Source organism: Vigna radiata, chromosome 2 (assembly GCF_000741045.1).
Source record: "Vigna radiata var. radiata cultivar VC1973A chromosome 2, Vradiata_ver6, whole genome shotgun sequence".
Classification (NCBI taxonomy): domain Eukaryota; kingdom Viridiplantae; phylum Streptophyta; class Magnoliopsida; order Fabales; family Fabaceae; genus Vigna; species Vigna radiata.
The window spans coordinates 12,369,247-12,397,001 of record NC_028352.1 but is presented as its reverse complement, the minus strand read 5'-3'; the positions used below and the strand labels follow the sequence as shown (position 1 = coordinate 12,397,001).

General features: G+C 34.3%; 1 protein-coding gene across 2 annotated transcripts; it reads left to right on the top strand.

The window, feature by feature from the left end:
* Positions 1-23,719: 23,719 nt before the first annotated feature.
* Positions 23,720-27,755, top strand: LOC106755915 (putative anthocyanidin reductase). Of its 2 annotated transcripts, none has more exons than XM_014638143.2 (5): positions 23,720-23,958; positions 26,094-26,261; positions 26,380-26,597; positions 26,675-26,834; positions 27,110-27,755. In XM_014638143.2, exons 1-5 carry the CDS (start codon positions 23,814-23,816, stop codon positions 27,469-27,471), a joined length of 1,053 nt encoding a protein of 350 aa, XP_014493629.1. In that variant the 5' UTR covers positions 23,720-23,813; the 3' UTR covers positions 27,472-27,755. The 2 variants fall into 2 exon arrangements, with proteins under 2 accessions (XP_014493629.1, XP_014493630.1); XM_014638144.2 differs by having other exon boundaries at positions 23,741-23,958; positions 26,099-26,261.

Genomic DNA, 27,755 nt, shown 5'->3' with positions numbered 1-27,755 from the left:
AGCAGTCAACTACGTTTTTTCGCTGCACTGAAATTTTTCATTACATGCATTTCAAGGAAAGATCAAAAGCTTCGAATTTTCATACCAAGATTGCGAAAGTATTTTGTTTTTGAACTAACATCAATTCACCCCCCTTCTTGGTGTAAAACGAAGCCTACCTGTTTCCTAACACACCACGCTTGGGCGCCCTTTCTAGGGCGCTGAGCACCAGTCTCCTATGCCCTAGAGCGCCTGCTTGCCCTTTTTTGGGGCGCTCAGCGCCATCCTCTCGCACCACCACCCGACTACCCTAAGTTGGGGCGCTGAGCGCCAGCGACGTGGGCTTGGACCTTGTTTTTTTATCTATTTAAGGACTTACTCGCCCTAGGGTTGGTATCTCTTCATAGCTTAAGCACAAAAATACACTTTTCACCCCTTGGGGGGCAGATTTGGGGATGTGAGAGCTCTCCTTTTCTCTTTCTAGGGTTTTTCTATCTCTTCCATTCCATTATACACCTAGTTTCTCCATGATAATGGGGAACTAGACTCTATTTGTTGTTGGGGAAGATGTAACCTCTAAACTTCTCTGTATTTTAATTCGGTCTTAATTATATATGCTTCTTTAATTAATTGTTAGGGTTTTTCTCCTTCGCTCAATGCTTGCTATGTTTAACTCATTCATGTCTGATATATGATTTGCATGAGTATAAAGAGATATCTTACAATTCAGGATCTGGAGAAGTTCTCCCAAAAGAAATATTGCCTAGGGATGGGGATAATAGGTTTGGTTGTCTTAAGCTACTAATCATAATGCAAAATTAGTTATTAAGGATGCAAGGGGAGAATTGTAATTTGGGCTTTTAAAAACCCCAATTCATATTTTAAAACTTTCCTCCTCTCTCCTCATTTACGTTTTTCTTGCTAGATTTTAACAACCCCTATTCATATTTTAAGACTCTCCTCCTCCTCTCCCTCCCCCCTTTTGGGGGTTTAGGTTTGCTTTCGATTTCTCATCTCTTGTATTGAACAAAAATTTTGTTTTGAATTTCAATTCCAATTCCATTTTCGTTTGTGCCCTACCTTGCATTTTTATTCTCTGTTTTGAATTGCATTTTCCTTTTCTCATTATTTTCATTTTGAATCCAATTTCGTTTGAGGTTTGCAATTACATTTTGAATGTTGAATTTTGTTTGCGTTTTAGAATTTGTTTTCAATTTCGTTTGTGCATTTTCGTTCCAGATTTAATGTTGAATTCCCTTTCATTTTGCTGCTGTAAGTTTGATTTAATGTTAGCTTATGTGTGCTTGGTTGGTCATTAGCGAAATGGAATCGTTTCCATGAGATTTCTAGGCTAGAATTATAATTCTGCGAATCTAACTTGGCATTCTATTAAATATGATTATGTTCTTGCAATGGGTACACACTTAGTTTCCCAATTGATGATTGAATCTCCGCTTAGTTGATCAATCTATATGGAGCATAATGGATGGAATGGGTGTGTTGCATTCGCTTAGTTCATAATTTTGAAAACATGGTTAATTCACTTAATTGGTTAGCTTGTGTTGGATTAGGGGTTAGAGAAGTGACTAATTGATGTTAATCTGTGATTGGAACAATGCATTTGAGTTAATGATCAACCGTTTTGAAATCTGTGTTTAATTTCGTGCTTTACACTAGTGCAAAAACAACGTATAATGTCACGCGTTAACATCCAACCACTCAATAACCAACATTAAAAATGACTGGTGACATTTTTGTAAATAAATGCAATTATCAAACAAAGTTTAGAATTATAATTCGATGTAAAATGATATAAAATGTCGAATGCCCCAGCGTTAGACGTTAAAAGGTTAGTGAATTAAATAAAAATTTGAGCAGAAGATTGAAAATTCATTCACTTTATATTAGCGCACAAGACCCGCTTCTCTGCTCAAACTTTTCTGGAACAAAGTTTGACGAGTTCAGGTTGTTGTACATGACCTCCACTTATTTTATAAATCTAGTAAAAGTTCAAAGTGATAGCTCTTAAACTTTAAATATGTCTATTACGTACAAGTGGGCCAGCCAGTCTTCGATTCTATTCCTAAGATCCATCTTTTGTTGTAAGCCTTCCAGTGATCTAAGGTTTACATATGAAATATCTATATTTGGTATCTTTCTTACCTTTGATACAAATGCATGTTAATCAACTACTTTAGGTATGATTTTTGTTTGTTTTGACTGATTACTTTCGTGTTCTTTTCCTTCATAGGCACATTTTGCTTTCTCTCTCACTGGTGGCAACACTTTATTACGATGAACCCACCGTTTGAAGGTTAGTTTTCGTTTTCGTTTTTGTTTTGTAGAACTTCTTTGTTGAACTTGTTTGTTGTTTTTTTTGTTGAACTTGTTTGTTGTTGTTGTTTGGTTGAACTTGTTTGTTGTTGTTGTTTGATTGAACTTGTTTGTTGTTTATTATTGTTGTTTGTTGTTGATAATATATTATACGTTCATAGTTCATGCTTTACAAAATACCAAAAACTGAAAATTGTTGTTTTTCTGCTTTTCAAGTCTCGTTAAATTGTAAAAAAGGATCACAATTAAATAAAAAAAAATTAATTAACGTCGTATATTGAGAAAATTTGATGTTAAATTTAATGTCGATTCTGAAATGTGAAATTCAAAGATGACCAAATTAGGCTATCAAAAGTGTTGATAGGGGAGCTATTTGAAAGATAAACCAAACCCTTGTGTGTTTTTTATGATGACAACATAAATGTTTTTATACTTTCTTGTAAACATTAAGCAAAACTATTGATTATATATTTGCTTGTTCTTGAACTATTTGTTGTGCATATCCATGGTGATTATATTTTTGATTATATCTGTGATATGCATATTCGTTATATCTTGTTTTTTATGATGTATATGATGATGAACATTGTATAATTGACATTTTTGTTGATGGTCATTAAGGATTTGTTCTGTTGATATCTTGCACAAAATGGCATAAAAAATGTTTGATATTATTGATATGTGTGCTTGATACATGTACTAATGATTGGAAAAAGGTTTACATGTTTAAACAGATTGAAAATGTATTTCTGGTATGTTCAATCTATTAAGCAATCCATGTAATATGTTAAATTGTTTCAGATTTCTTGTGTTCTTTATTGGAGGCAAATGGTTCTAAAATAATCTGGTATACAATGTGTATAACTGATTAAGTAAGAAAGTTAGCAAATATATGTTTTGAAGAGAGTGAATATCTGATTTGAAAGAAGGTTGAAATTGAATTTTTTCTTATGTGTTGGACATAACTGATTACATAAGTTGTATAATCGGTTAAGTCATTTCGAAATGATGAATTCCATTTCTTTCAAGCAAATACTGTTATGATGGTCATATTGCATTTATTTTTTGCTATTAAGAAGTGTTTAATCGAATGCATGCACCATAAAGTTTGTTAAAAGTCGAATTTTGAAATGCTGTAAAAAACTTCTAAACTAACAGGAAAAACAAAGTCGGCTACAATAATAATGAAGTCAAGTTAAAATTTGTCAGGATTTTGAAAATGCTATAAATAACTGTCTTGCGCGTTGTTTCAAGCAGATCTTTGAACATTCAATTTCATTACTAACATTCTGGTTGAGTTTTGATTGCAGGAGCGTCCAAGAACCATCTTGAAGAATCAAGGATCAACTTTGGGTTTATACATCAAGATTCTATCAAGAAGTGTCATTAAAGGTTGTTGATCATATCTGCTCTATTGGAGAGTCATCTTTGAGATCGGGTGTATTGTTTTCAATCTGTAGATTGAGTTCCTATGTTGTTGTGTCAAGGGGAGAGAACTGTGATTGTTCTCATTGATAGTTAGGATTGCTCTCAAGGTATTCTTAGAGTGGGGTATCTCTAAGGTGACAGAAAGTTGGGATTACTTTCTGGTTGTAAGAGTGTGAGGATTGTTCACCTCTTGTTTGCTATAAGTGATTTTGAGTTAGGGAAGGAGAGTGATATTGAATAATGTCTTAAACAAAGCATGCACATATAATGGAGGAAAAATCTTAACAATTAATGAATAAAAGCATATGAATAACGCAACAATTCAATATATGAGAGTTTCAAAGGATTAAATCAAGTCCCCAACAAAAATGGAGGTTTAGTTCACCATAATCATGGTGAAACTAGATGAAAATAATGGAAAGAATGAAAAGATAAACCCTAGATTTGATAGATTGGAGCTCCCGCATCCAAAATCCGCCTCCGAAGGGTGAAAAGGGTGTTTCTGCGTCCTTTCTGTAAAAAGATTCACCATCTAGGTCGTCCAAATCTATTTATAACTCATTAAAACAAAGCATAAACTGGCCTAGGCCCAATAGTCCATCGCCCGGCAGTATGTTCGGCACTTAACATCATCCCTTGGCGTTGTCGCCTGAGTGTTTGGCAGAGAATTCCCTGAAGGTTCCACCGCCCGGCAGTGGCTTCACCGCCCAGCGGTGAGGTTGACATTCCACTTCACCCCTTAGTGGTACCGCTTGAGCGTCTAGCAGAGAGTTCTCTAAAGAGTACACCGCCAGGCGGTAGCTGCGAATCTTCTTTTCTTCATCTTTCCTCCTTCTCTTTTGTCCAACTCCTATCTTTTTCAATTTCCTTCATTCAATTCCTAATAAATCCTGCAAAATCATGGAAGAACCAAGCATAAAACCAAGAAAACCAACTTTGACTCTCTTATTCTCTAACTTAAGCAAATTGCATGAATTCAAGCTAATTCTAAGTCATAAAGGGTGTGTTTAATGTCAAATTTAAGTATGAAAATAACGATTTTTGAACCGCTATCACAACCCCAAACTTAGAACTTTGTTTGTCTTCAAGCAAACGAAATGTAACATAGTCCTACACAAATCATCACAATGGTTCAACCCATTCCAAAACCAATATTTCAAGACGAGTCATCACTCAAATAAGCTCATCAATAGAATTTAACCAAGATGCAAACATGCTTCATATCAACTCATCACAATGTTCCCACAATCACATAATCTCAGACAGATGTTATTCTTATGAATGACCAATCAACTAAGCTCATATGAAATAATGAATTCATGGAATCATTCCTCACTGAACAAGGTGTTTCACGCAATCACTCAAGTGTTTCAAAAGGTTCACTCCTTCCCTCCACTATCCAAATGTCACATAGAACAAAATTGCCTTTCATTTACTACAATCAATTGATGGTTGTCGCGGCCCATACAAATTTGATTGCATATGAGAAATGCAGTATAGTTAGGGAATGACTCCTAGGTCGTCTCTCAAGGACCAAACTGTGGTTCGAGAATCAGGTCAAACACGAAGGGGGGTTTTGTGGAAAGTGTTTTCGTGAATGCAATAAGACTAAATTAAAACTGAAAATTAAACACTACTTAATATAATTAAAAACATTAAAATGCAGGAAAACATTAAATGCAACACTACAATAGTAAAATATCTAAACACAATTAGAACTATTCAAAATGCAACAAATAAAAAGGAAAAAATAAAAAATAAAAAAATAAAAAAAAACTCAAACATTTAATATAAAATATTCTAAAGCAAATTAATTAAAAAAAAAGAAAAAAAAATATTAAGGAAACCTGCAACCCATGTGCACCTCCACTGAATCAACATTTGCTTTTAATAAAATAAATAAAAAAATAAACATTCACGGAAGGTAATCAACGTTTTCTCCATATAAGAAACAAAAAAAAAAGGTGTGGTTGTCCTTCATTCAATCACAACTTATGTATTCCTTCTAGAAGAAAGGAAATAATTGGCTTTAAAATTAAATCCCAACACCATACACCTATTCCTATATAATCCATTTATCATGCCATGAAAACAAGTAAATGTTACTTTCCTTTCAGCAGTCGTGGTGTGCTCATTTAATGAAATTTCAATAGAAAAAAAAATCACGAACCAAATTGAATCAGCGTAACGAAGAAACCATTAAAAGGAAAAGTGTGTCTTTCTTTCATTCATCCCCTGGAAGCAGTGTACCAAACAAAATAAACATTCCAAAGTTTTTTTTCAAAAAAAAACGTTCACAGCAAAAGCAGGAAAATTAACACCTATGTGGCGGTTGGTTTCACTTCCGTGCTCTTCATTCCTTCAACCCATCAAAAACAACGTGAAAATGTTCTCCCCAAAAGCTCTACAAAGACCTCAAAGAAAAAGCTAAAGAAGAATGTGAGACGGCTCAATAGTCTTAGCATCATGCTTTCAATTGCAAATGTAAAGCATAAACAAAGATAAATCGCAGCTTCTTCAACCAGTATCCAGAGCATGAATATTCAAAATAAACTCCATAGAAAAATAACGTTCCAAACCCAGAGTTTTTTTTTTTTTCCAAAACGTTGCAGCACCAATTTTAAATGTGCCCCCCTGCAAGTGATGGCTGATGGTGTTTTTCTAGGATCATGTGTCATCAAAATGTGAGGACGGGGTCCACCCTAAATCCCAAGGGTTCCAAGTGCCAAGTGTCCTATAATTTTGGGCTTCTACAAAATTGCCACTATGGCCCATGATGCAAAGAGTTTGTCTAAAAAGTTTAAACAATTAAAATTACAATACAACTAAATTTAAAATGTCTAAATGAAGAGTCTTGAATTTATTTTGCCTCCTTCCCAATGCTCCAAATTGTTTGTCCAAAATTTTCCCTGATAATAATAATGCAAATAATTAGCTCAGAAAATTCAAATTAATTAAAATTAAAATTTGTGATCAAATTAAGCATAATTAGGAAAAACGGGAAAATACCGAACAAATAAACACAATTCCCCCTGATTAAATTCGGTACAATAAGCTAAGTGAAATCAATAAAATATCGACTCATCAAAATAGACCACACTTAGTCTCAATAGATAGAACAGGGAACAGTTCAAAAGACATCAGGGAACAGTTCAAAAGACATCAGGGAAGAGACACAGTCTCAATAGATAGAAAACAAAGACTCACAAGGACAGAAACAAACAGAATTAAAGTTCTCAAGAACTCTGGACAAGGAAAAGAAGTAGACAATATCCAACACAAAATCAAAGAAAGCAGATACTCATGAAGTCATTCAAGCAATTCCAAACATGGAAAAAATGATCAATCAGCGTAAGAGGTGAATCAAAAGCAACAGAACCTCACAGATGCACGCTATTAGTGTTTCTCTCAAGTGTCTAGGGTAAATAAATTCAACTTAATGCACTCAAGAAAGCAAGCAGAAACAGACTTGGCAAGCCTCTAATATCAACACTCAAACACATATGCATGTTCAAATCAAAAGGTCTTTTATGGTTGTAATGGGACCAAGGACAAGGGAGGATAAATATGGCTAAGAAGCTACAAACCAAAAGGAATAGAGGAGCAATGGGGAAAGAGTGAAAACACAGTCAAATAACACCCAAACCCTCTGATTCCATCCTCTTCTTGACTTCATCTTTCACACAATTTTTTTTTTTAATTTTTCTCATTTTTCTGTATTTTTTTTTTCTTCCATCTTGTCTATTTTCTTTTCTCTCTTTTCAGAACACAACTTCAAGAGACAAGACACACGTATATATATAAAAACAAAACAAGAAGAGGAACCAACTAGCCAATTCATTTGAATCCCCCAGGAGACCACACTTATTCCCAAAACAATTCCAAAGCTCCAAAATTCCCTAAGGTTAAGGTAATCATGATTTTTCACTTAGGGCTAGTGTATAAGCTTCAAAACAAAGAATGGGGAAAGTAAAGGCTCAAAAGGGGTCATCAATGGATCAAAACAGGGTAGGCTCATCTGGCTAGAGAGGCTCAACAATAAAACTGCCTTTATCACTTCCAAACATGCATATCAACCAAGAATCATCAAAAAGAGTCAAGCCAAGGCATATGTGCAAGCAATCAAGAGACATATCACACACAAGAAAGAATATCAAGTGGCTCAAATTCTCACACAGGGTATTTCTGTCACAATTAATTCAACCTCTCAAACATCATAATCATCTTTCCAAGCAAAGAAAAGCAAGTAATCCAACAAATCAGAGTATCAATGAAGTGAAAGACAAGTCTACAACCTAAACAAAGTCCAGAAATCAAGAGAAACACGCAAAACTGTACACAAAACACAACAAAAACTACCTAGAAAACAAAAAAATTTAAAGCAGAAAAACAAAAACTGACAAAGAAAATAGAATTCTCCCCCAATAGACCACACTTAAACTACACAGTGTCCTCAATATGTCAGAAGCATAAGATCAGTAATTATAATAGTCAACAGATCAAGGACAAGTGCAATTCAAGTGGGAAAAGGGGAAGAAGGGAAAGAAGAAAACTCCCCTGATCATGGTGGCAGTTGCCAATTTTGGACTTTCAGGGATATCTCTTCCACCACCGGATTCAGCAAGGAGGTGATGAGGAAGAACTGTTTCATCCTCCAGATTTGATCAAGCAGGGAGATGTCCTCCACAGCTGGATCCAAGAAGCAGTGATTGTTGATGAGCATGTTCAGCAGGTGCCTAATAATCTTCAAAGTGTCGGCACCTTTGTCTTCCACCATGGGTGTGTGTTGATCAAATGCATGTGTACCTCCTACAACATGGTTAGTGCAATGTGGTTCCAAAGAAATAATATGCAGAGGTATAACACCCAATCCCAGTGTAAGAGGCTGAACCTCAGATANACTCTCAGAACATGAATCACTTTCAAATTCAGAAGCAATATCAACAACAGAATTAGATTCATGTTCAGTGCATGGAGAACAAACATTTAGATGTGATAACAAAAGGTGGTTCTCATCATGCAAGGAAGGAGAATTAAAAATAGGCTCATCAACAACATAATAATCAACATACCCATCAATAGCATAATCATCAACAATAGAATCAATCTCAGGTATGTTTACCTCCACTTCCTTGAAGATAGGTAGAGTGGTGGGAGGTGAAAGTGGTCTACCTATCTCGAAAGTGTTGCTCACATCTGCCTGGTCCTCCAATTCTTCATCAGTCTGCTCAGGTGCAAGAGTAGGGACATAGGAGGGTGGGAAAGTAGGTGGCACAACACTAAGCTCATGACTCTGCTCCTCATCTCCTATGTGGATGGCATCAACATCGTCTGAAAGCTGAACAGTCTGAAATGGTGATTCCTTTGAAACATAAGATTGTTCCTCAGTGAGTTGAGTGGCCGTCTCCCCCATCTGGTTGCTCAAACTCTGAATTGATGCTCTGGTCTCCTGCTGAAACTCCATGGTCAGTTGCTGGAGCTAAATGCTCTGAATAGTCATCTGCTCCAATAACTCCTTCAATGTAGGCTCAGAAGTAGAGGGAGGAAGAGGAGTTGCTTGGACAGGCTCATGAGACTGCAGCTGTTGTGGCTCCTGGACAGGTGGAGAAGGCATACAAGAATTCTGGAATGGTGGTTCTTGATCTTGAAGCTGTGAAGTACCATACCATCCCAAGTCAGGATTATTCCACCCAGGATCGTTGCTATATGAATCAAAATGATGTTGAGTAGGGGAGAATCTATCCAAAAACAAATGCTTAAGATCTTCCCAATTGGCCCAGAATTCTGGTGCAAGATGAATAAGTCACTCCCATGCTACGTCTTCTAATGAATGCGAAAATGCCCTTAAAAACAAGTGATCATCAGGGACATGAAGAGGTTTCTTTGAAGAGCACATGGTGTAGAACTCCTCCAAATGTCTATGTGGGCATTCACCTGCAAACCCATGAAATCTAGGCAGCAAATATGTAAGTCCAGAGGTGAGAACGCAATGAACATCAACCTCATCAAGTGGAATCGGCTCCCCAAGAGCACTCTCAAGAATGGAAGGATGAGTCATATTGTTCTCAACATAAAAATCAGCAGAATATGCGTGAGAAGCACTATCAGAGGCACAGGCAGAAGAAANANTATCCACATAGCCAAAACAGGTAGANANGCGAAAGAAGGGGGAAAAGAAGAATGCAATGAAAATATGCAACTAAAGCTACCTAAATGCAACACACAATGACAAACACACAAAACAGAACATCACACTCACAACACAAGACAAGACACAACACACACTAACACAACAAAAGACCTAAAACCGAACCGTTGGTCCCCAGCAACGGCGCCAAAATTTGATGGTTGTCGCGACTCATACAAATTTGATTGCATATGAGAAATGCAGTATACTTAGGGAATGACTCCTAGGTCGTCTCTCAAGGACCAAACTGTGGTTCGAGAATCAGGTCAAACACAAAGGGGGGTTTTGTGGAAAGTGTTTTCGTGAATGCAATAAGACTAAATTAAAACTGAAAATTAAACACTACTTAATATAATTAAAAACATTAAAATGCAGGAAAACATTAAATGCAACACTACAATAGTAAAATATCTAAACACAATTAGAACTATTCAAAATGCAACAATTAATTAGGAAAATAAAATAAAAAAAATAAAAAATAAAAAAATAAAAAAAAACTCAAACATTTAATATAAAATATTCTAAAGCAAATTAATTAAAAAAAAAGAAAAAAAAATATTAAGGAAACCTGCAACCCATGTGCACCTCCACTGAATCAACATTTGCTTTTAATAAAATAAATAAAAAAATAAACATTCAAGGTAGGTAATCAACGTTTTCTCCATATAAGAAACAAAAAAAAAAGGTGTGGTTGTCCTTCATTCAATCACAACTTATGTATTCCTTCTAGAAGAAAGGAAATAATTGGCTTTAAAATTAAATCCCAACACCATACACCTATTCCTATATAATCCATTTATCATGCCATGAAAACAAGTAAATGTTACTTTCCTTTCAGCAGTCGTGGTGTGCTCATTTAATGAAATTTCAATAGAAAAAAAAATCACGAACCAAATTGAATCAGCGTAACGAAGAAACCATTAAAAGGAAAAGTGTGTCTTTCTTTCATTCATCCCCTGGAAGCAATGTACCAAACAAAATAAACATTCCAAAGTTTTTTTTCAAAAAAAAACGTTCACAGCAAAAACAAGAAAATTAACACCTATGTGGGGGTTGGTTTCACTTCCGTGCTCTTCATTCCTTCAACCCATCAAAAACAGCGTGAAAATGTTCTCCCCAAAAGCTCTACAAAGACCTCAAAGAAAAAGCTAAAGAAGAATGTGAGACGGCTCAATAGTCTTAGCATCATGCTTTCAATTGCAAATGTAAAGCATAAACAAAGATAAATCGCAGCTTCTTCAACCAGTATCCAGAGCATGAATATTCAAAATAAACTCCATAGAAAAATAACGTTCCAAACCCAGAGTTTTTTTTTTTTTCCAAAACGTTGCAGCACCAATTTTAAATGTGCCCCCCTGCAAGTGATGGCTGATGGTGTTTTTCTAGGATCATGTGTCATCAAAATGTGAGGACGGGGTCCACCCTAAATCCCAAGGGTTCCAAGTGCCAAGTGTCCTATAATTTTNGGCTTCTACAAAATTGCCACTATGGCCCATGATGCAAAGAGTTTGTCTAAAAAGTTTAAACAATTAAAATTACAATACAACTAAATTTAAAATGTCTAAATGAAGAGTCTTGAATTTATTTTGCCTCCTTCCCAATGCTCCAAATTGTTTGTCCAAAATTTTCCCTGAAAATAATAATGCAAATAATTAGCTCAGAAAATTCAAATTAATTAAAATTAGAATTTCTGATCAAATTAAGCATAATTAGGAAAAACGGGAAAATACCGAACAAATAAACACAATTCCCTGATTAAATTCGGTACAATAAGCTAAGTGAAATCAATAAAATATCGACTCATCATCAATCATCATCACACACATATGTCATCACAAGGAATTTTTCAAGGCTTATAATGTGGTTGGGCTAACAAGAAAAATTGGTTTTTTAAGATCACAAAAGCCTTGAGTTAAGAGAGTTATTTACACATTCATATTTCAAGCACAAACTCTCTTTTTACCAATCTCACTCATTCCCAACTTTCCCTTTTCTTTTGCATAGAACTTTTCTTTTCATACTGATAACGGTCTAAAAATCGTTATTTTTATACTTGAAATTGATGTCAAAACACACCCTTTATGAATTATAATGAGCTTAAAATCATGTAAAACACTTAAGTTTGGTCACAAGAGAGTTAAAGGTAGTTTTAGAGATATTATGCTTGGTTTTACAATGTTTTGATAGGATTTAATGAGAATTGAAGGATGGGAAGTGAAGTAGGAAGGAGTTGGACTCAATAAGGGATGAAGAAAGGTGCAAAAGATGAATCGCTCCCACCGCTCATCGCCAATTTCAGCGTTGAGCGTCAGCATTGTGGACTTCAATACGACAGAACGCTTAAGCGTCAGCGCTGAGGGGTGAATGAAGAATCGTTGCCACCGCTGAGCTCCAGAACCCACCGTTGAGCGCTGAGAACTTCAATTCAATATGGCGGGAAGCTTGAGCGTCAAAGCTGAGCGATCCAGTGGAGTGTCGCACCTACCATTGAGCGGTGAAATCCAGCGCTGAGCGCTGTAGTTGGGCTTGGGCCAGAATTCTGTAATTTTTCATAGCTTATAAATAGACCCTTAGAACTATTCTAGAGGGTAATCTTTTGGTAGAGAAAGACGACAGAACACCTTCTACATTCCTTGGAGGCGGATTTTGGATGTTAAGGCTCCAATTCACCAATTCTAAGGTTTATTCTTCCATTCTTTCCATTAAATCCACATAGTTTCACCATGTCAATGGTCAACTAAACCCTTTGTTGTTGGGGAACAATGTATTCTTTATGAAACTCTCTTATATTAAAATTCCTATTTTATTCATATATTTGTATTATCAATAGCTTGGGTTTTCTTCTCTGTACTTTAAAGCTTGCATTGTTTAACTCATTCAATGTCATGGTCTTTGATTTTGTCGATATGGGAACGTACGGGGAAATCTAGAACTGAGAAGAATTCTCTTGATTATGCAATACTGTCTAGGGATAGGAGTAGGACGGTCAATTGCTTTAAGCTTCTGTTATTAATGCATTAGTAATTGCTAGGGATAGTAAACTAGTAATTATGGTAATAGGCTCTTTTCGTTGAGGAATCGAGTTTAGAGTAATTTAGAAAGTTGCATGAACATTGATAATGAAGTGGAATATAATAGGAATAATAGATATAGGAGGGTGGATCAGGACGAAATTGTAAACCCCAACAACTTCATTCATTCATATTCTTATCTGTCAATTGATTCAACTTTTGCATTTGCATGTTTAAATCTTTCTTTGCATTAAAATCTCCAATTATTATTCTTTCAAGTCATATGCGATTAATTCACATCAACGTTTAGGCCACAGAGTCCCTTGGGAAACGATATCTGCACTTACTGTTCTATTATTACTTGATACGACCTGGTACACTTGCCAGGGTGTAAGCACATGCTATCTTTTATATCTTTTCTATCTTTTTCATGCTTTTCATGCTTTACTCAACACATTAGCTCAATGCTTATCTTTCTTTCAATTCTCCCAACAACCCCAAACTTGAACCTTCATCAATACCACATAATAATTCTCAACTTAACTCAAGGTAAAGATTTTCAAAAAGGGTTTCACATACTGTTTAAGGCTTAGGTTCAAAAAGGATAAAACACATTGTGCTCTTTTTAATTGGGACGAAAACTTTTGCTTTGGCTAAGAAAGGGTTTACTCAAAAATGGTCTTGATCATATGACACATACATGCAATTCAACCAATCATAAAACTCAGGCAATATCATTCATGTTGTCAAGTAGATAACAATCACATTATTAAAAACTCTGGAGCTCAAAACCTCTCATATAAGCTTCTCTCAACATTCCACATATCTCAAAATCACACCCTACGCACATAACTCATATACTCCATGAAGTGAGAATTCTCTAGTGTTTTGGCATTGGTATAAAATTCCTTTACCACTGTTATGTTGGCAGAAGCAGGGTAAGTAGCCAATCTCTCTCAGTTTCTTCCCTCAAGCTCCTATCCAAACTGAGGAGCAAAGTGTGGGATCCAACTTGCTTTCCTCTCCATCAATAATCGCCTCTCCTAGACAGTTCTATAATGTTGTGCATGCCTCTTATGAAGGAACCTGTCAGAATTAAACCTATCTGGTTCTTTTCTCTTGTTTCCTAAGGTCTTAACCCTCTTTCCTGATGAGGAAGTCATTCCTACATCAAACATAATTCACAAGACCAAAGAAAAACACATTAAGTGTTAGCAAAAATCAAATCATGGCTACTCACATCATTGATCAACGCTAAGGGCTAAGTAGGACCCCTCAGTGCCACCTACACAGTCAAACAAACAAGAAAAGCAATATGCCAGGCCACCGGCCAGCGATAGCAGTGGCAATTTCACCATAACCCCCCTACATGCTTCTATTCTCCATCCAAATGCAATTCACACAATTCCAGTCCTCAATTACACATTTTAATCGGTTCAAACAGGTTCAATTTCAACAAATCATGCATAGAAATCAAAAGCCCCAAAATTTCATGCTTCTATTCACAATTTCACCAATTTCATGCTTTAAGAACCCTATAAATTAAATATAAGACTTACTTGGGTGGAGAGACCTTGCTTGTGTGCAAAATGATTGTAATTTGATGATGAATGAAGCTCTAATGCAATGCCCTCAAGAAAACCCCAAACTCTTATGCTGGAATGGGTTCAAAAGTTATGAAGAATGGGTTTTAAAGAGGTGGGATGATAGGAGAAGTGATGGGAGAACTCAAAAGAGTGCTTGAAAGTGAAAGAGAAGTTGGGGTCTGAAAAAGACCGCTTAGGCGAGCCCTAAGGGGTATAAAAATCGTGCAATGGGCCAAGAAAGCTAGGCCCAATTTTTAAAATCAATTGAACCCTTAGTGACGCCACTGCCTGGCGGTGAGTTCACCGCCCAGCGGTGGACGCGAGTTTTCTCTTCCTCATTTTGCTTTGCTTTAGCGTCTTAGACCCTGTAACCTTCAATTTCAACTTTCAACTTTTTATTTTCATGCAATTCCCACTCACTTTACTCTCTTATGCAACAATTAAAACCTAAATGCAACTAGAACAGAATTAATATGCAACACAAATCAATCAACTGGGTTGCCTCCCAGGTAGCGCTTGTTTAACGTCACGAGCCTGACCCAAACCTTTCTAGCACTTATCAATAAGTGCAAAACTTACCAACACCCATCAGTAGGTGTACCTTCTTGTACCCTTCAGTAGATACATAAACTTTTCTAGCATCCCTCAGTAGATGCTACCCAATAACAATGTTTAACAAAATCCAAAATTACATAACCAAAAAATAAAGAAACTAATGTTCATAAGTCACTGCGGTGCCTCCCAAAAAGCGCTCTTTTAACGTCACTAGCTTGATCCAGTAAAGCTCAAATTCCATCCTTCATGTTGGTGTCTTCTTTGCCTTCATCACACCAACTCATCAATTGCTTTTTGTCCACCTTCTTGACTCGCCTAGAGTATGGAGCCTCAATCTCTATCCCTCCATTCTCTTTAAAACCTTTCACCACCCATAACTTCTTCTTGTATCTCACAGGAGTACCAGGCTTGAATAGTGCATCCTTTAAGTCAAAGTGAATTGTCCCTCCTTTGTCAACTTTCTCTTCTTCCTTCACCATTAAAACACAATTATTACCAATGTTGACCGATTTAGCAAATTTAGGTTTATTCACCGGTACATCCTTCTTTGAAGCTTTGTGACTATTTTTCTTTCTTACTCGAATCTGCTTCTCTTTAAAGACATTATAGATCACCTTTTCTTCTCGGTCTTTAAGCATAATTACCCCATCATAAACATTAATAATTACTCTGGCCATCTTCATAAACGGCCTTCCAAGAATAACCGGGATCTTATCATCCTCCTTCATCTCTATCACCACAAAGTCACCCAGGAATTCAAGACTTTCAATACAAATCACAACACCCTCTACCACACCATAGGGTTTCTTTGAGGATCCATCCGCCATGATCAATGAAATCTTTGTTGGCTTCAATGTAAGACCACAAACTTTTTCAGCATAGATAAAGGCATCAAGTTAATACTTGACCTTAAATCAAGTAAAGCTTTTCCTATTTTCACACTCCCAATGGCGCAAGGAATTGTAAAACTTCCCGGATCCTTCACTTTTGGAGGGTGTTTCTTCTTCAAAGGATCACTGCAACCTTCCTGTTCCTCAATAGCTTTCTCCTCAAAATCTATCTTTTCTCTAAGATATTGCTTTATACGCCTTACATAAACAGGAATTTGTTGAAGTGCTTCGGTCAATGGTATAATAATCTCCATTTAATTGAAGATTTCTCTAAAGCACTCACACTTACTTTCTTCTCTCTTTCCCCTTTGGATAAGGGAGAACTATCTCTTCTTTCTCAATTTTATCTTCTTTTTCTATTTTTTTTTCTCTCCCCTCTTCTTCTTTTTTTCTCTAATCTCTCCCTCACGTTTTTCTTCTTTTTCCTTTCTCTTTTCTAGCTCAACACTTTCTTTTTCCACTCTTTCCTCAACCATACTTACCACAACCTTACAATCTTCTTTAGGGTTAACTTCAGTATTAGCCCCAAATTGATTTTTCTCTGTGACCTCCACCCTTTTGGCTAGCTGACCCATTTGCATCTCCAAACTTCTGAAGGTAGCCTCAAAGCCCTTGATTGTGGATTCATGCACCTTCAAAAATTTGTCAAACTTCTCATCAAAGCTGCTAACTTTCTCAGTCAACGCAGATACCTGTTGCCATATTGGTGGCTGCTGTGGTCGGTTAAATTGGCCTCCAGTTTGTCCAATTTGAGTATTATGGCTTTGCCCAATGCTTGGGTGATTTTTCGAACCTTGGTTGTAATTACTTTGATTAAAAATACCCTGGCGGTATTGAAATTGATTACCCATGTAATTTGCTTCTTTTTGGGCCTCCTCTGGAAAAGCACATTGACCATTGATATGGTCACCACCACAACGATCACAAAGTTGCTATTGTACCTGCGAAAAAGTCTTTAGCGCATTAGGAAGTTGAGCAATAGTCCTTGGCAAATTCTCTAATTGTTGAGTTAGAAGCTTGTTCTGTGCAAGCAAGGCATCTTCAGTAGGCAATTGAAGAACTCCCCTCTTTTGAAGTGGCACGCTCCTTTTCACTATGAGTTTCATTCTCATTAGCTGCCATGCTTTCTATCAACTCATAGGCTTCCTCAACAGTCTTTCTCTTGATATTACCTCCAGTTGAGGCATCTAGCATAAGCTTTGTCTGTGTGCCAAGACCTCCAAGGAATGTGAGAACTACAGTTGTCTCATCAAAATCATGCACAGGCGTCTTCCTCAGCAAACTTTTATATTTGTCCCACGTCTGGCCTAGGGTTTCCTCCATGTCTTGTCTGAAAGAAGAAATATCCATTTTACCTTTGTTGATTTTCGACTGTGGAAAATATTTATTCAGAAATTTTGCCATCACAGCCTCCCAAGTTGTAAAGTTGTCCTCTGGGAAAGAATTTAGCTACAGTTTAGCATTGCCTCCCAATGAGAAAGGAAATAAGCTAAGTTTGATCACTTCATTAGGTACTCCATTGATCTTCACCGTGTTGCAGATCTCATTGAATGTGGTGAGATGATCATATGGACTTTAGTGTGACAGTCCATTGAATTGGTTGCTTTGCACCAAGTGTATCAACGCCGGTTTAACTTCCATGTTCAATGCATTGACCCTCGGCCTTGCAATGTTGTTAAAGTGTTGAGGGCCAACCACATTGGTTGCATCCGCCAGAGTGCGTCTAACAAGAGCTTCCTCCTCAGCCATCTCTTTTGTGCTCTGGTTGGATGTTTCTGGTAAGGGTTGCAACAATCTCATAAGAGAGGGGAATAATTCTCTAAATGATCTCTGAACCTTCCATCTTCTTCGAGTTGCAATCAAACCTTCAAGAAGAGGTTGTTGATTTTTCTTGCTCCTAGTATGAATTGTATCCTACATACACAAGAAACAAAACCCTAAAAAGCACTTTTATATACAAATAAAACAAAAACAAAACGAAAACAAAAATCAATTCAAATTCAATCAATAATCATATTACTAGAAAAGTTAAACCACGAGTCCCCGGCAACGGCGCCAAAAACTTGTTAAGACTTCAGCAAGTGTACTGAATCTGATCAAGTAATAATAAACGGTAAGTCCAAATATCGTTTCCCTGGAACTTATAGGCCTAGACTTTCATGTGATTTCTTGATTATTTAAGACTTGAATAACAAAAAATAGGGTTTTATAATGCAAAAACGAAAATTAAATATGCATGCAAAGGTTTTGATCAATTAACCAAAAGATAACGCAGGTGAATGATGTATGAATGAATTATGTTGTTGAGGTTTATGATTTCATCCTATCCACTCTCATATATCTAAGAATTCAACATTTTCATTAATGTCAATGCCACTTTCTAATTTACCCTACTCCCAATGTCTTGGTGAAAAGAGACTACTCCTAATTACTAATTTACAATGTCTTGTCTCCCTAGCAATTGATCATGCATTACATAATGCACACAAAAGCTTAAGGCAATCGGTCCTCCTATCCCTATCCCTAAGTAATATTGCTACCAAGAGAATTCCCCCATGTCTAGACCTACCCACACGTGTCCATATAGATAGAATCAAAGATTATGCTATTGAATAATGCTTTAAACAAAGCATGCAAATATAATGGAGGAAAAACCCTAACAATTAATGAATAAAAGCATATGAATAAAGCAAATATTCAATATATGAGAGTTTCAAAGGATTACATCAAATCCCCAACAACAATGGAGGTTTAGTTCACCATAATCATGGTGAAACTAGATGAAAATAATGGAAAGAATGAAAAGATAAACCCTAGATTTGATAGATTGGAGCTCCTGCATCCAAAATCCGCCCTCGAGGGGTGAAGAGGGTGTTTTTGCATCCTTTCTGTCAAAAGATCCACCATCTAGGTTGTCCAAATCTATTTATAACTCATTAACACAAAGTAGAAACTGACCTAGGCCCAATAGTCCACTGCCCGGCCGTGGGTGCACCGCATGGCGGTATGTTCGGCACTTGACATCACCCCTCAACGCTGCTGCCTGAGCTTTTGCCAGGGAATTCGTTGAAGGTTCTACCGCTCGGCGGTGGCTTCACCGCCCTGCGGTGAGGTCGACATTCCACTTCACCTGTCAGCGGTACCGGTTGACCGTTTGGCAAAGAGTTCTCTGGAGAGCACACTGCCCGGCGGTGGTTTCACCACCCGGCAGTAGCTGCGAATCATCTTTTCTTCATCTTTCCTCCTTCTCTTAAGTCCAACTCCTATCTTCTTCAACTTCCTTCATTCAATTCCTAATAAATCCTGCCAAATCATAGAAAAACCAAGCATAAAACCAAGAAAACCAACTTTGACTTTCTTATTCTCTAACTTAAGTAAATTACATGAGTTCAAGCTAATTCTAAGTCATAAAAGGTGTGTTTAATGTCAAATTTAAGTATGAAAATAACAGTTTTTGAACCGTTATCAGCTTCTCTTACTTCCTTTTTTTTGTTTATCTTCGGGGTTTTGAGGGAATCTTGCAATTAGCGTTACATTTTTTTCAAATTTGTGATTTTAATTTTTTAGGGTGTGACTACTTCTGTAGCATTGTCTGCTATTTGAAATTGGTTGTGAACAAACATGCATATCAATCAAGAATTATCACCAAGAGTCAAGCCAAGGCACATGTGCAAGCAATCAAGAGATATATCACACACAAGAAAGAATATAAAGTGGCTCAAATTATCTCACAGGGTCTTTTTGTCACAATCAATCAATCTTTCAAACATCATAATCATCTTTCCAAGCATATAAAAGCAATGATTTCCAACCAATTAATATCAATGAAGTGAAGGACAAGCCTACAACCTAAACAAAGTCCAAAATTCAAGAGAAACATGAAAAGCTGTACACAAGATACAACAAAAACAATCTAGAAAAGAAAAAATCTAAACAAAGAAAAATTTGCCCCAATAAACCACACTTAAACTACACAGTGTCCTTAATATGTCACAAGCATAAGATCAACAATCAGGACAGTAAAAAGATATAGACAAAGTGCAATAAAAGTGAGAAAGGATGGAGAAAAGAAAACTCTCTCAGTCAGGGGGAAAGAGAGGTTGGATTGAGCAGAGATGTCTCCTCCACCACTACATCCAACAAAGAAGGATTGTTAAGGAAAAACTTCAATCAATGCCCATTAACCTTGAAGCTTTTATCTGTGGGTGGACTTTGGATCTCAACTACACCATAAGGATAGACGTTAGTAACAATAAAAGGTCCAATCCACTTTGACCTTAACTTAGCCCCCATGAGCCCGAGCCTAGAGTTATACAATAACACTTTCTTCCCAACCTCAAAGTCCTTCGTGACAATCTGAGTGTCATGGAACTTCTTTGTTTTCTCCTTGTAGAACTTTGAGTTCTCATAGGCTTTCATACAGATCTCATCAAGCTCATTCAGTTGCAAATATCTTTCCTCTCCAGCTTGATCCATGGAGAAGTTGCAAGTCTTCACAGCCTAGTATGCCCGATGTTCTCTCTCAATGGGTAAATGACAAGCCTTACCAAAGACAATCCGATAATGAGACATCCCTATAGGTGCTTTGTAGGCAGTCTTGTGTGTCCAAAGAGCATAGTCCAACCTGTTACTCCAATCCTTTCTATTAGGCTGGACAATCTTCTCCAAGATCCTCTTGACCTCCCTATTTGAAATCTCGTCTTGCCCGTTGGTTTAGGGGTGGTATGGTGTAAAGACTTTGTGCACCACCCCATATTTGCTCGACATTAATTCTAAATCTAGATAGTCAGTCTAGTTCCTTGCTTGTTAAGATGTTTAGGTTGATGTATGTTATATGTGATTCATGTATGTTATGTTCTAAATGTTATATGACTTGTTTTGTATCTAGCTTACCTTTTTGTTTATGTATTGTTTATATGTTCCTGTGTTTCTTTTCTTGACTATGATCATCTGATGGGTGTAAGCAAAGAGCAATGAGATACATGTGGAGCAAGTTCTAGAGGGAGAGACGTTTGGTGTTTTAGTTTTCTGTAGATCAGTTACATGTATATAGTTTTGCTTAGTGATTTTGTATATAAAATTTAATTTATTGTTATTTTGGATAATTGTAAATCTTATTTTAATCTTGTCTTTAACTGATATTATATTAAATTTGTAGTGGCTATTATATAGTTTAATGCTATATTCTGGAATGTTATATTTGGTGCACTGATAAAACATTTTACTTGTGTGACATATTTTTTTATCCAAAAAAATAATTAAATTAGAAGATATTATAATTTTTTTCTTAGCATCGTCATTTTATTATTATCATTAAGATCATTATTACGTTAACATTCTTAATATTCTATTATACATAAAATTCTCAATATAAATAATGGTTATCTAACACAACGTGGTAAACATACATACATAAATAATTTATTTGGCAAAATCCATATTAACATAATCATTGGGTTAGCAACATGCCGTTAATTATTATAGTTATACAACTTCCCCTCCCCACATAAGATAAAAATTTACATATCAATGGTATCCAACAATATGGATTTGAACATGAAAAATTTATCATTTTACAACCATATTACTTCCAATTTATAATTTTTTATAAGAAAATATTATATTTAATTATTAAAAATAATTTTAAACAAAATTTTAATATAAAATAGTAATATTCATTAGATGGTAGTAAAAGAAAATATTGTGAACTATCATGGTACTTTGAACATTTTCTTCTGTTTTCAGATCTAAGATATTGATATAAACCTGAAAAGGGGTATAATATTCCTATGTGCCATAATTAATGGATCGGCGTTGCTAAAGTCATGCGCATCCACCTAGATAATGCATATGTAAATCCAAACTTTTTCAATTCAGATACAATTCATTTTCTACTTTGTTTCAGTTATAACATATCTTTATAAACCCAACATATACTAAAATATTAATTATAAACCTCTATTTAATTCAGTTTCGTCACGCTGTTTCTTTTCCTAGATTTAGAAATTCAGTTTCGTCACGCTGTTTCTTTCCACCAAACATGAAAATGCTGACTCGATATCATAAAAAAAAAAAAAAAATTAAGAAGAATCTCATTTCCCTTCTTTCCAGAATTGCGTTCTCTTCTACTATTGTCGTATTTTGCCTTATAGAGTCTGTTCAAATTATGTACAAAAAATAATAATAATAATAATAATAATAATAATAATAATAATAATAATAATAATAATAATGATGATGATGATGATGATAATAACAAATAATAATATTATTATTATTGATGTTGTTTTGAATTTTATGAAAAATTATATTTATTGTATTTTTTCTTTCTTCGAGGACTTGTTTTATCTTTATGGAAAAATTGTGAAGTTCAGAAATCCGCTATAGAGTTCTTGAATTTTCTTTTCTGTAACGGGAAACCTAGAACTTTCTAATACATTTCTTATGTGATTGACAAGTTTATGTATTTGATATTTAACTGTTCTTGTTATCTTGAGTTGTATTGTGATGGCACATTTTGCATTGTTTCCCTTCGTTAGTACAACATGTTAATTTGATAGGTAGATAACTTTTTTAAAATTTAAAAGAAATTAAAAAAATCACAAATTATCACGTAATATACATTATTCATCTTCTAATTTAAATATCGTTACCATAACAAACTAAATTATATAAAACTAATGAAAATTAGAATTTCATTGAACAAGAAAAAAAACATATTGAATAAATTTTGATGAAAATAAGAATCAAATTAATATTTAAACCTAATTTATAATAACAAAAACATAAATTATTCAATTGTATAGTTACAAATTCAGAATGTGTTTATGTTAAATACATGAAATTTTACAATTTATGATAAAATTGTTTCATTATGTACCGTTTGACATTGAAAAGAATTGAAAAGATAAATAATTGATGAATATTCAAAATAATAAAATCAAATTAAATAAGAGACTAAATACATTAATGTTAAAAAATAAAACTAAATTAAAATAATTTATAACAGTCAGAAGAAATTAATTATTACTTTTTATAATAAGACGAAGAAGAAAGAAATATATTAATATCACTTTATTCTCACTTAAAACAGACTTTCGTCCTCTTCTAGAAACATATCAAATCACATGACTATTTGACAGATGGAAAACACCACTGCATCTAATGATGAAAAGGTTGATAGTAGAAGGATAATGATATATAGATAACATTTTTTGACAATATTTGAATATCAATCATATGTGTCATTGTGTGATTGTCCAAATGACACAATGACACTATCATGAACCAATCACACAATGACACGTATGATGATGTTCAAATGTTATCAAAAAAATATTGTCTAAATATCTTTATCCATAGTAGAAAGATCAAATTGATGTAAGAAAATGTTAAACTTAACCATGGTTTTCATTTTTTTTTTATTTTATCTTTAAAATAACATGATCGACTCACTCATTTAAATATTTTTCAACATAAACTAACATTTTTATAAACTAAATTAATTAATATGGAAATTAAAAATCACCTGTTTCGATAAATGACAATACATAGAAACTAATTTTAGTCAGTGAAAAAAAACTTTTAGTTTGTTATAGAAAAAGGGTTTTTTCTGAATGATAAGTAATACTAAAAATGATGATTTTGTCTTTTTTTATTTAATAGCACTTGCCTACTTGTCTGCTTGGTGCTTGCCTACTATGTAGTATATAATATTATAAAAATTAAGTTATATTATTGAATAGAGAACGAATATAAATCGAAGACTTTCTCTTAACATGTTTCATATATAAAAGGGTTGGATCATGCTGGCTTAGTTTGCAAGAGTTTGAAAAGTAAGAAAATGGAGGAAGTAATGAAGAAGAATGGAGAAGTTGTTCAAAGAGGCAAATACTGTGTGACAGGTTCCACAGGGTATATTGGTTCATGGCTGGTGGAAGCTCTTCTTCAAAGGGGTTGCACAGTTCATGCCACTGTCAGAGATCCTGGTTAGTATATTCGTCTCTAATATACTAATATGATAGAGTAATTTAGATTCTTATTATATTTTTAATGTTATATTTTTATTGTATTTTCAAAATATATTAATATTTTAAAAACCAATTTTAATATTAAAATTAACATATCCTATATTAGGAAAATGAGTTTTTAAGGTTAATTCAATCTCCCAAATCAGGTGAAGTTTATATATTATTAATTGATATTTTTAATGACTTTCAATAATTTTCACTGTTTTCTTCTTTTTAAAAATAAATAAAAATAATTTTATTAAGATATTTCTTTTTAAAAAAGATTGTTAACGATAGTAACGGATGTTTAATAGCTTTTTTTTTTCCGTTCTTAAACAAAGTTTTATTTGTGATCGATTTTTCTTCATTTCTTATAGTAAAGGGTTAAATTTAATGCTAGTTGAACTGACCATGATACAGAACTAACAATTTTTTGAGTTTGAAAAGTGATGTAAGCAAAATGATGGGAATGAAGTGAGTTCTCGTATATTCAAATGGTCAATGTTCCAGTAGGAAAAAATCCACAATTACAATTTCAGAAAATTACTCATGATGCAACAATTTTATTTTTTAAATTTTTTATTTCTAGCTTTTAAAATAATAATACTTAAATTACTTTTTTAAGTGTTTTCTATTATAAAAGTTATATGAAAATCATTAAGTTTTCAAGCATAATGTTTAGCTAACATGTTCCTTGAACGCACAAAAAATTTCATTAAAATCACATTATCTAGAAATCTTACTTTACTAGAAAACTTTTAACATGAATTCTGGGGTGATTGTCAGATATGGACATCGGAGAAAGAATATAATGTGCCCTTTTGAGTAACAATTAGCTACTCAAATTTAAGTGTTTCTGTCTTTTTAAGAATTTATATTCTAAAACTATTTATGTGAATATATACAAGTATGTGTAAGAATTGAATTTTGGAAATGAAGGGGAGAAAACTAAATTTTCATTTGAATAAGTATTCTCTAATGTGATAATATTTTAAAATCAAATAAATAATATAATAAATTAGCAAAACTTCAATTCCTTATTTTTTTAATTTTTCATGATATTTAGAATTTTTTCATTATTTTGAAAATAAAACATTTATTTTTCTTTTTATTTCACATTTTGCTCCTCTCTTTTTGGTCTCTCTGCTGAGGCTTTTACTTCTTGCAACCCCTCAAATGTTTAAAAATACCATTTTATTTTCTGTAGAGATGACTTTCGGATTACATATTAAAATTTCTATATTGTATAATTTGGATTTCATTTTTTCTCCTAGATTTACAATTTAAAAGTAATTTTTTCTTTTAAATTATATATTTAGAAAGGGAAAAATCCGATTTTTCTTATATAGGATGCAGGGGAAATTTATGGAGGTGATGAAAGAAATTATCATTATTACTGGTAGCTAAAGTTTTCTGCATCCCATCAAATTTTACCTCCCTTCCCATCAAACATTCCAGAAAATGTTTTTCGTAAAAGGAGGGGTGACTGATTCCGTAAAAAAATTTCCGAAAGTGTTTATTGAATACTGAAAGATAAATTTAGGATGTGATAGGGTGTAAGAAGAAAATGATAGGGTGCAAAAAGTAATTTCCTTACTGGTATCCTAGAAGCCATTGTTGGTCTCTTTTGCTGAACTAGTTTGAGCCCTTTCTTATTAGACTCTAGCATAGAACCCATTCTTAAGTTGTCTATTACCACTGCTTCATTTTACTGTTAAACCAAAATGTTCATAAAAATCTCACCATCTTGTATATACCAATCTTAATGAATAATTAATCCAGGAAGTTTAATACATCTAAAATTAATTATAACTCATAATTTATATTGTTTATTTATACTAATAAGATGTTTCATTTTCCTATCATATAAAGAGATGATTTCTTTAATCAAAAACCTATATTCTTATGCAAAGGAAATTCTATTTATAGAGGAAAACACAAAAAGGTAAAAATAACAGACATTGAGGATCAACAATTTTTGTAGTATCTGATGGGCTAATGAAACTCAAAAATCAAATTCTGTCTTATTATATGCTTGATTTTGTTGAATACAAACATTTATATATTTTAATTATTTATGACTCATTATTCTCTTTCTTGTGGGTATGTAAAAGCAAAGTCATTGCATCTTCTGTCCCTGTGGAAGGGTGGTGACCAATTGAGATTTTTCAAAGCGGATTTGAATGAAGAAGGAAGCTTCGATGAGGCTGTAAAAGGGTGTGTTGGTGTGTTCCATGTTGCTGCCTCAATGGAATTCAATGTTAGTGAGAAAGAAAACAATGGTAATGCATTGAATGTTCAGTGCTTTTTTTAGAACCTGACATACACCCCACAAGAACTTTTCACTTCTGACATTTCTAAAATGGTAACAGATAAATATTATTTGAATTGAACTTGCAGAGTTTTTTGTTCAAGAAAACATAATTGACCCTGCTATCAAAGGAACCATAAACCTTCTCAAGTCTTGTTTGAAATCCAATTCTGTGAAAAGGGTTGTCTTCACATCTTCCATTAGTACAATCACTGCCAGAGATAGCAATGGAAATTGGAAACCAATGGTAGATGAATCTTGCCAAATTCAACCAAAAAATGTGTTGAATACTCAAGCAAGTGGATGGGTAATAAGTGATGTTTTTTCACTTGTAATTTACACCAGATTGCTTCCATTCCTTAAGAACTTTCTCTATGGTGGCAGGTTTATGCACTTTCAAAGCTTCTCACAGAAGATGCAGCATTTCAATTTGCAAAAGATAATGGCATTGATCTTGTCTCAATAATCACAAGCACTGTTGCAGGCCCTTTCTTCACTGCTAGTGTACCAAAAAGTGTTAAAGTTCTTTTGTCCCCTTTAACAGGTGATTTTTAATGAGAAAGTACTGTAAGTATGCCTAACAGAAAAAATGTCCTTTAGTATTAAAATTAATATTTATTTCAATAACTTTCATTCAATTCCTGCATTTGTGAACTTAAGTATCTTTTATGACAAGTTCTTCAAAGAAAATGTACCTCTGTTCTGTGCTTCTATCTGCATCATGAAGTACAAACAATCCAACATCAGATTGTACACAAAATTCTACATAAAAGAAATATTCAAGTTATTATCACTTGACTCTATTGATCATAAATGTAGGTGAAACTGAGTATTTCAAAATATTATCTTCTGTAAATGCAAGAATGGGATCAATAGCTTTAGTTCACATTGAAGATATATGCAGAGCTCACATGTTCCTGATGGAGCATGCCAAAGCAGAAGGCAGATACATATGCAGCAGCCAAAGTTATACATTGTCTAACTTAACCACTCTTCTTTCCAGAGTGTATTCATGTTCTAACATCTGCATGAAGGTTGAAAAAGTTTATGACAAAGTTCTCTCTGACATCTCATCAAAGAAGCTAGAAGATTTGGGGTTTAGCTACAAGCATGGCCTTGAAGATATAATTTATCAAACAGTTACATGTTGCTTAGACTGCAGTTATTTACCTCCTGTTTAGGTTGCAGTTTTTCATACCATTAAACATGATTTGAAAAACTGAACTTTTGTGTTTGTCACACAAATAGATGATGTATTCCTCTTCCAAACCAACAACTTCCTTGAATTTTGGGCATGTTATTTTCTCTTACCATAATGACTAAAACATTTCTTAGCCATCATTAATTATCAGTGAAATAGAGGCCAAACACCAGAACTTTCAAGCATGATATATATGACAACAAATTAGACCAAGATTGTGATGAGTTGAAAAACACCAAGAACTTAAAGTTGTCTTAATCTGAA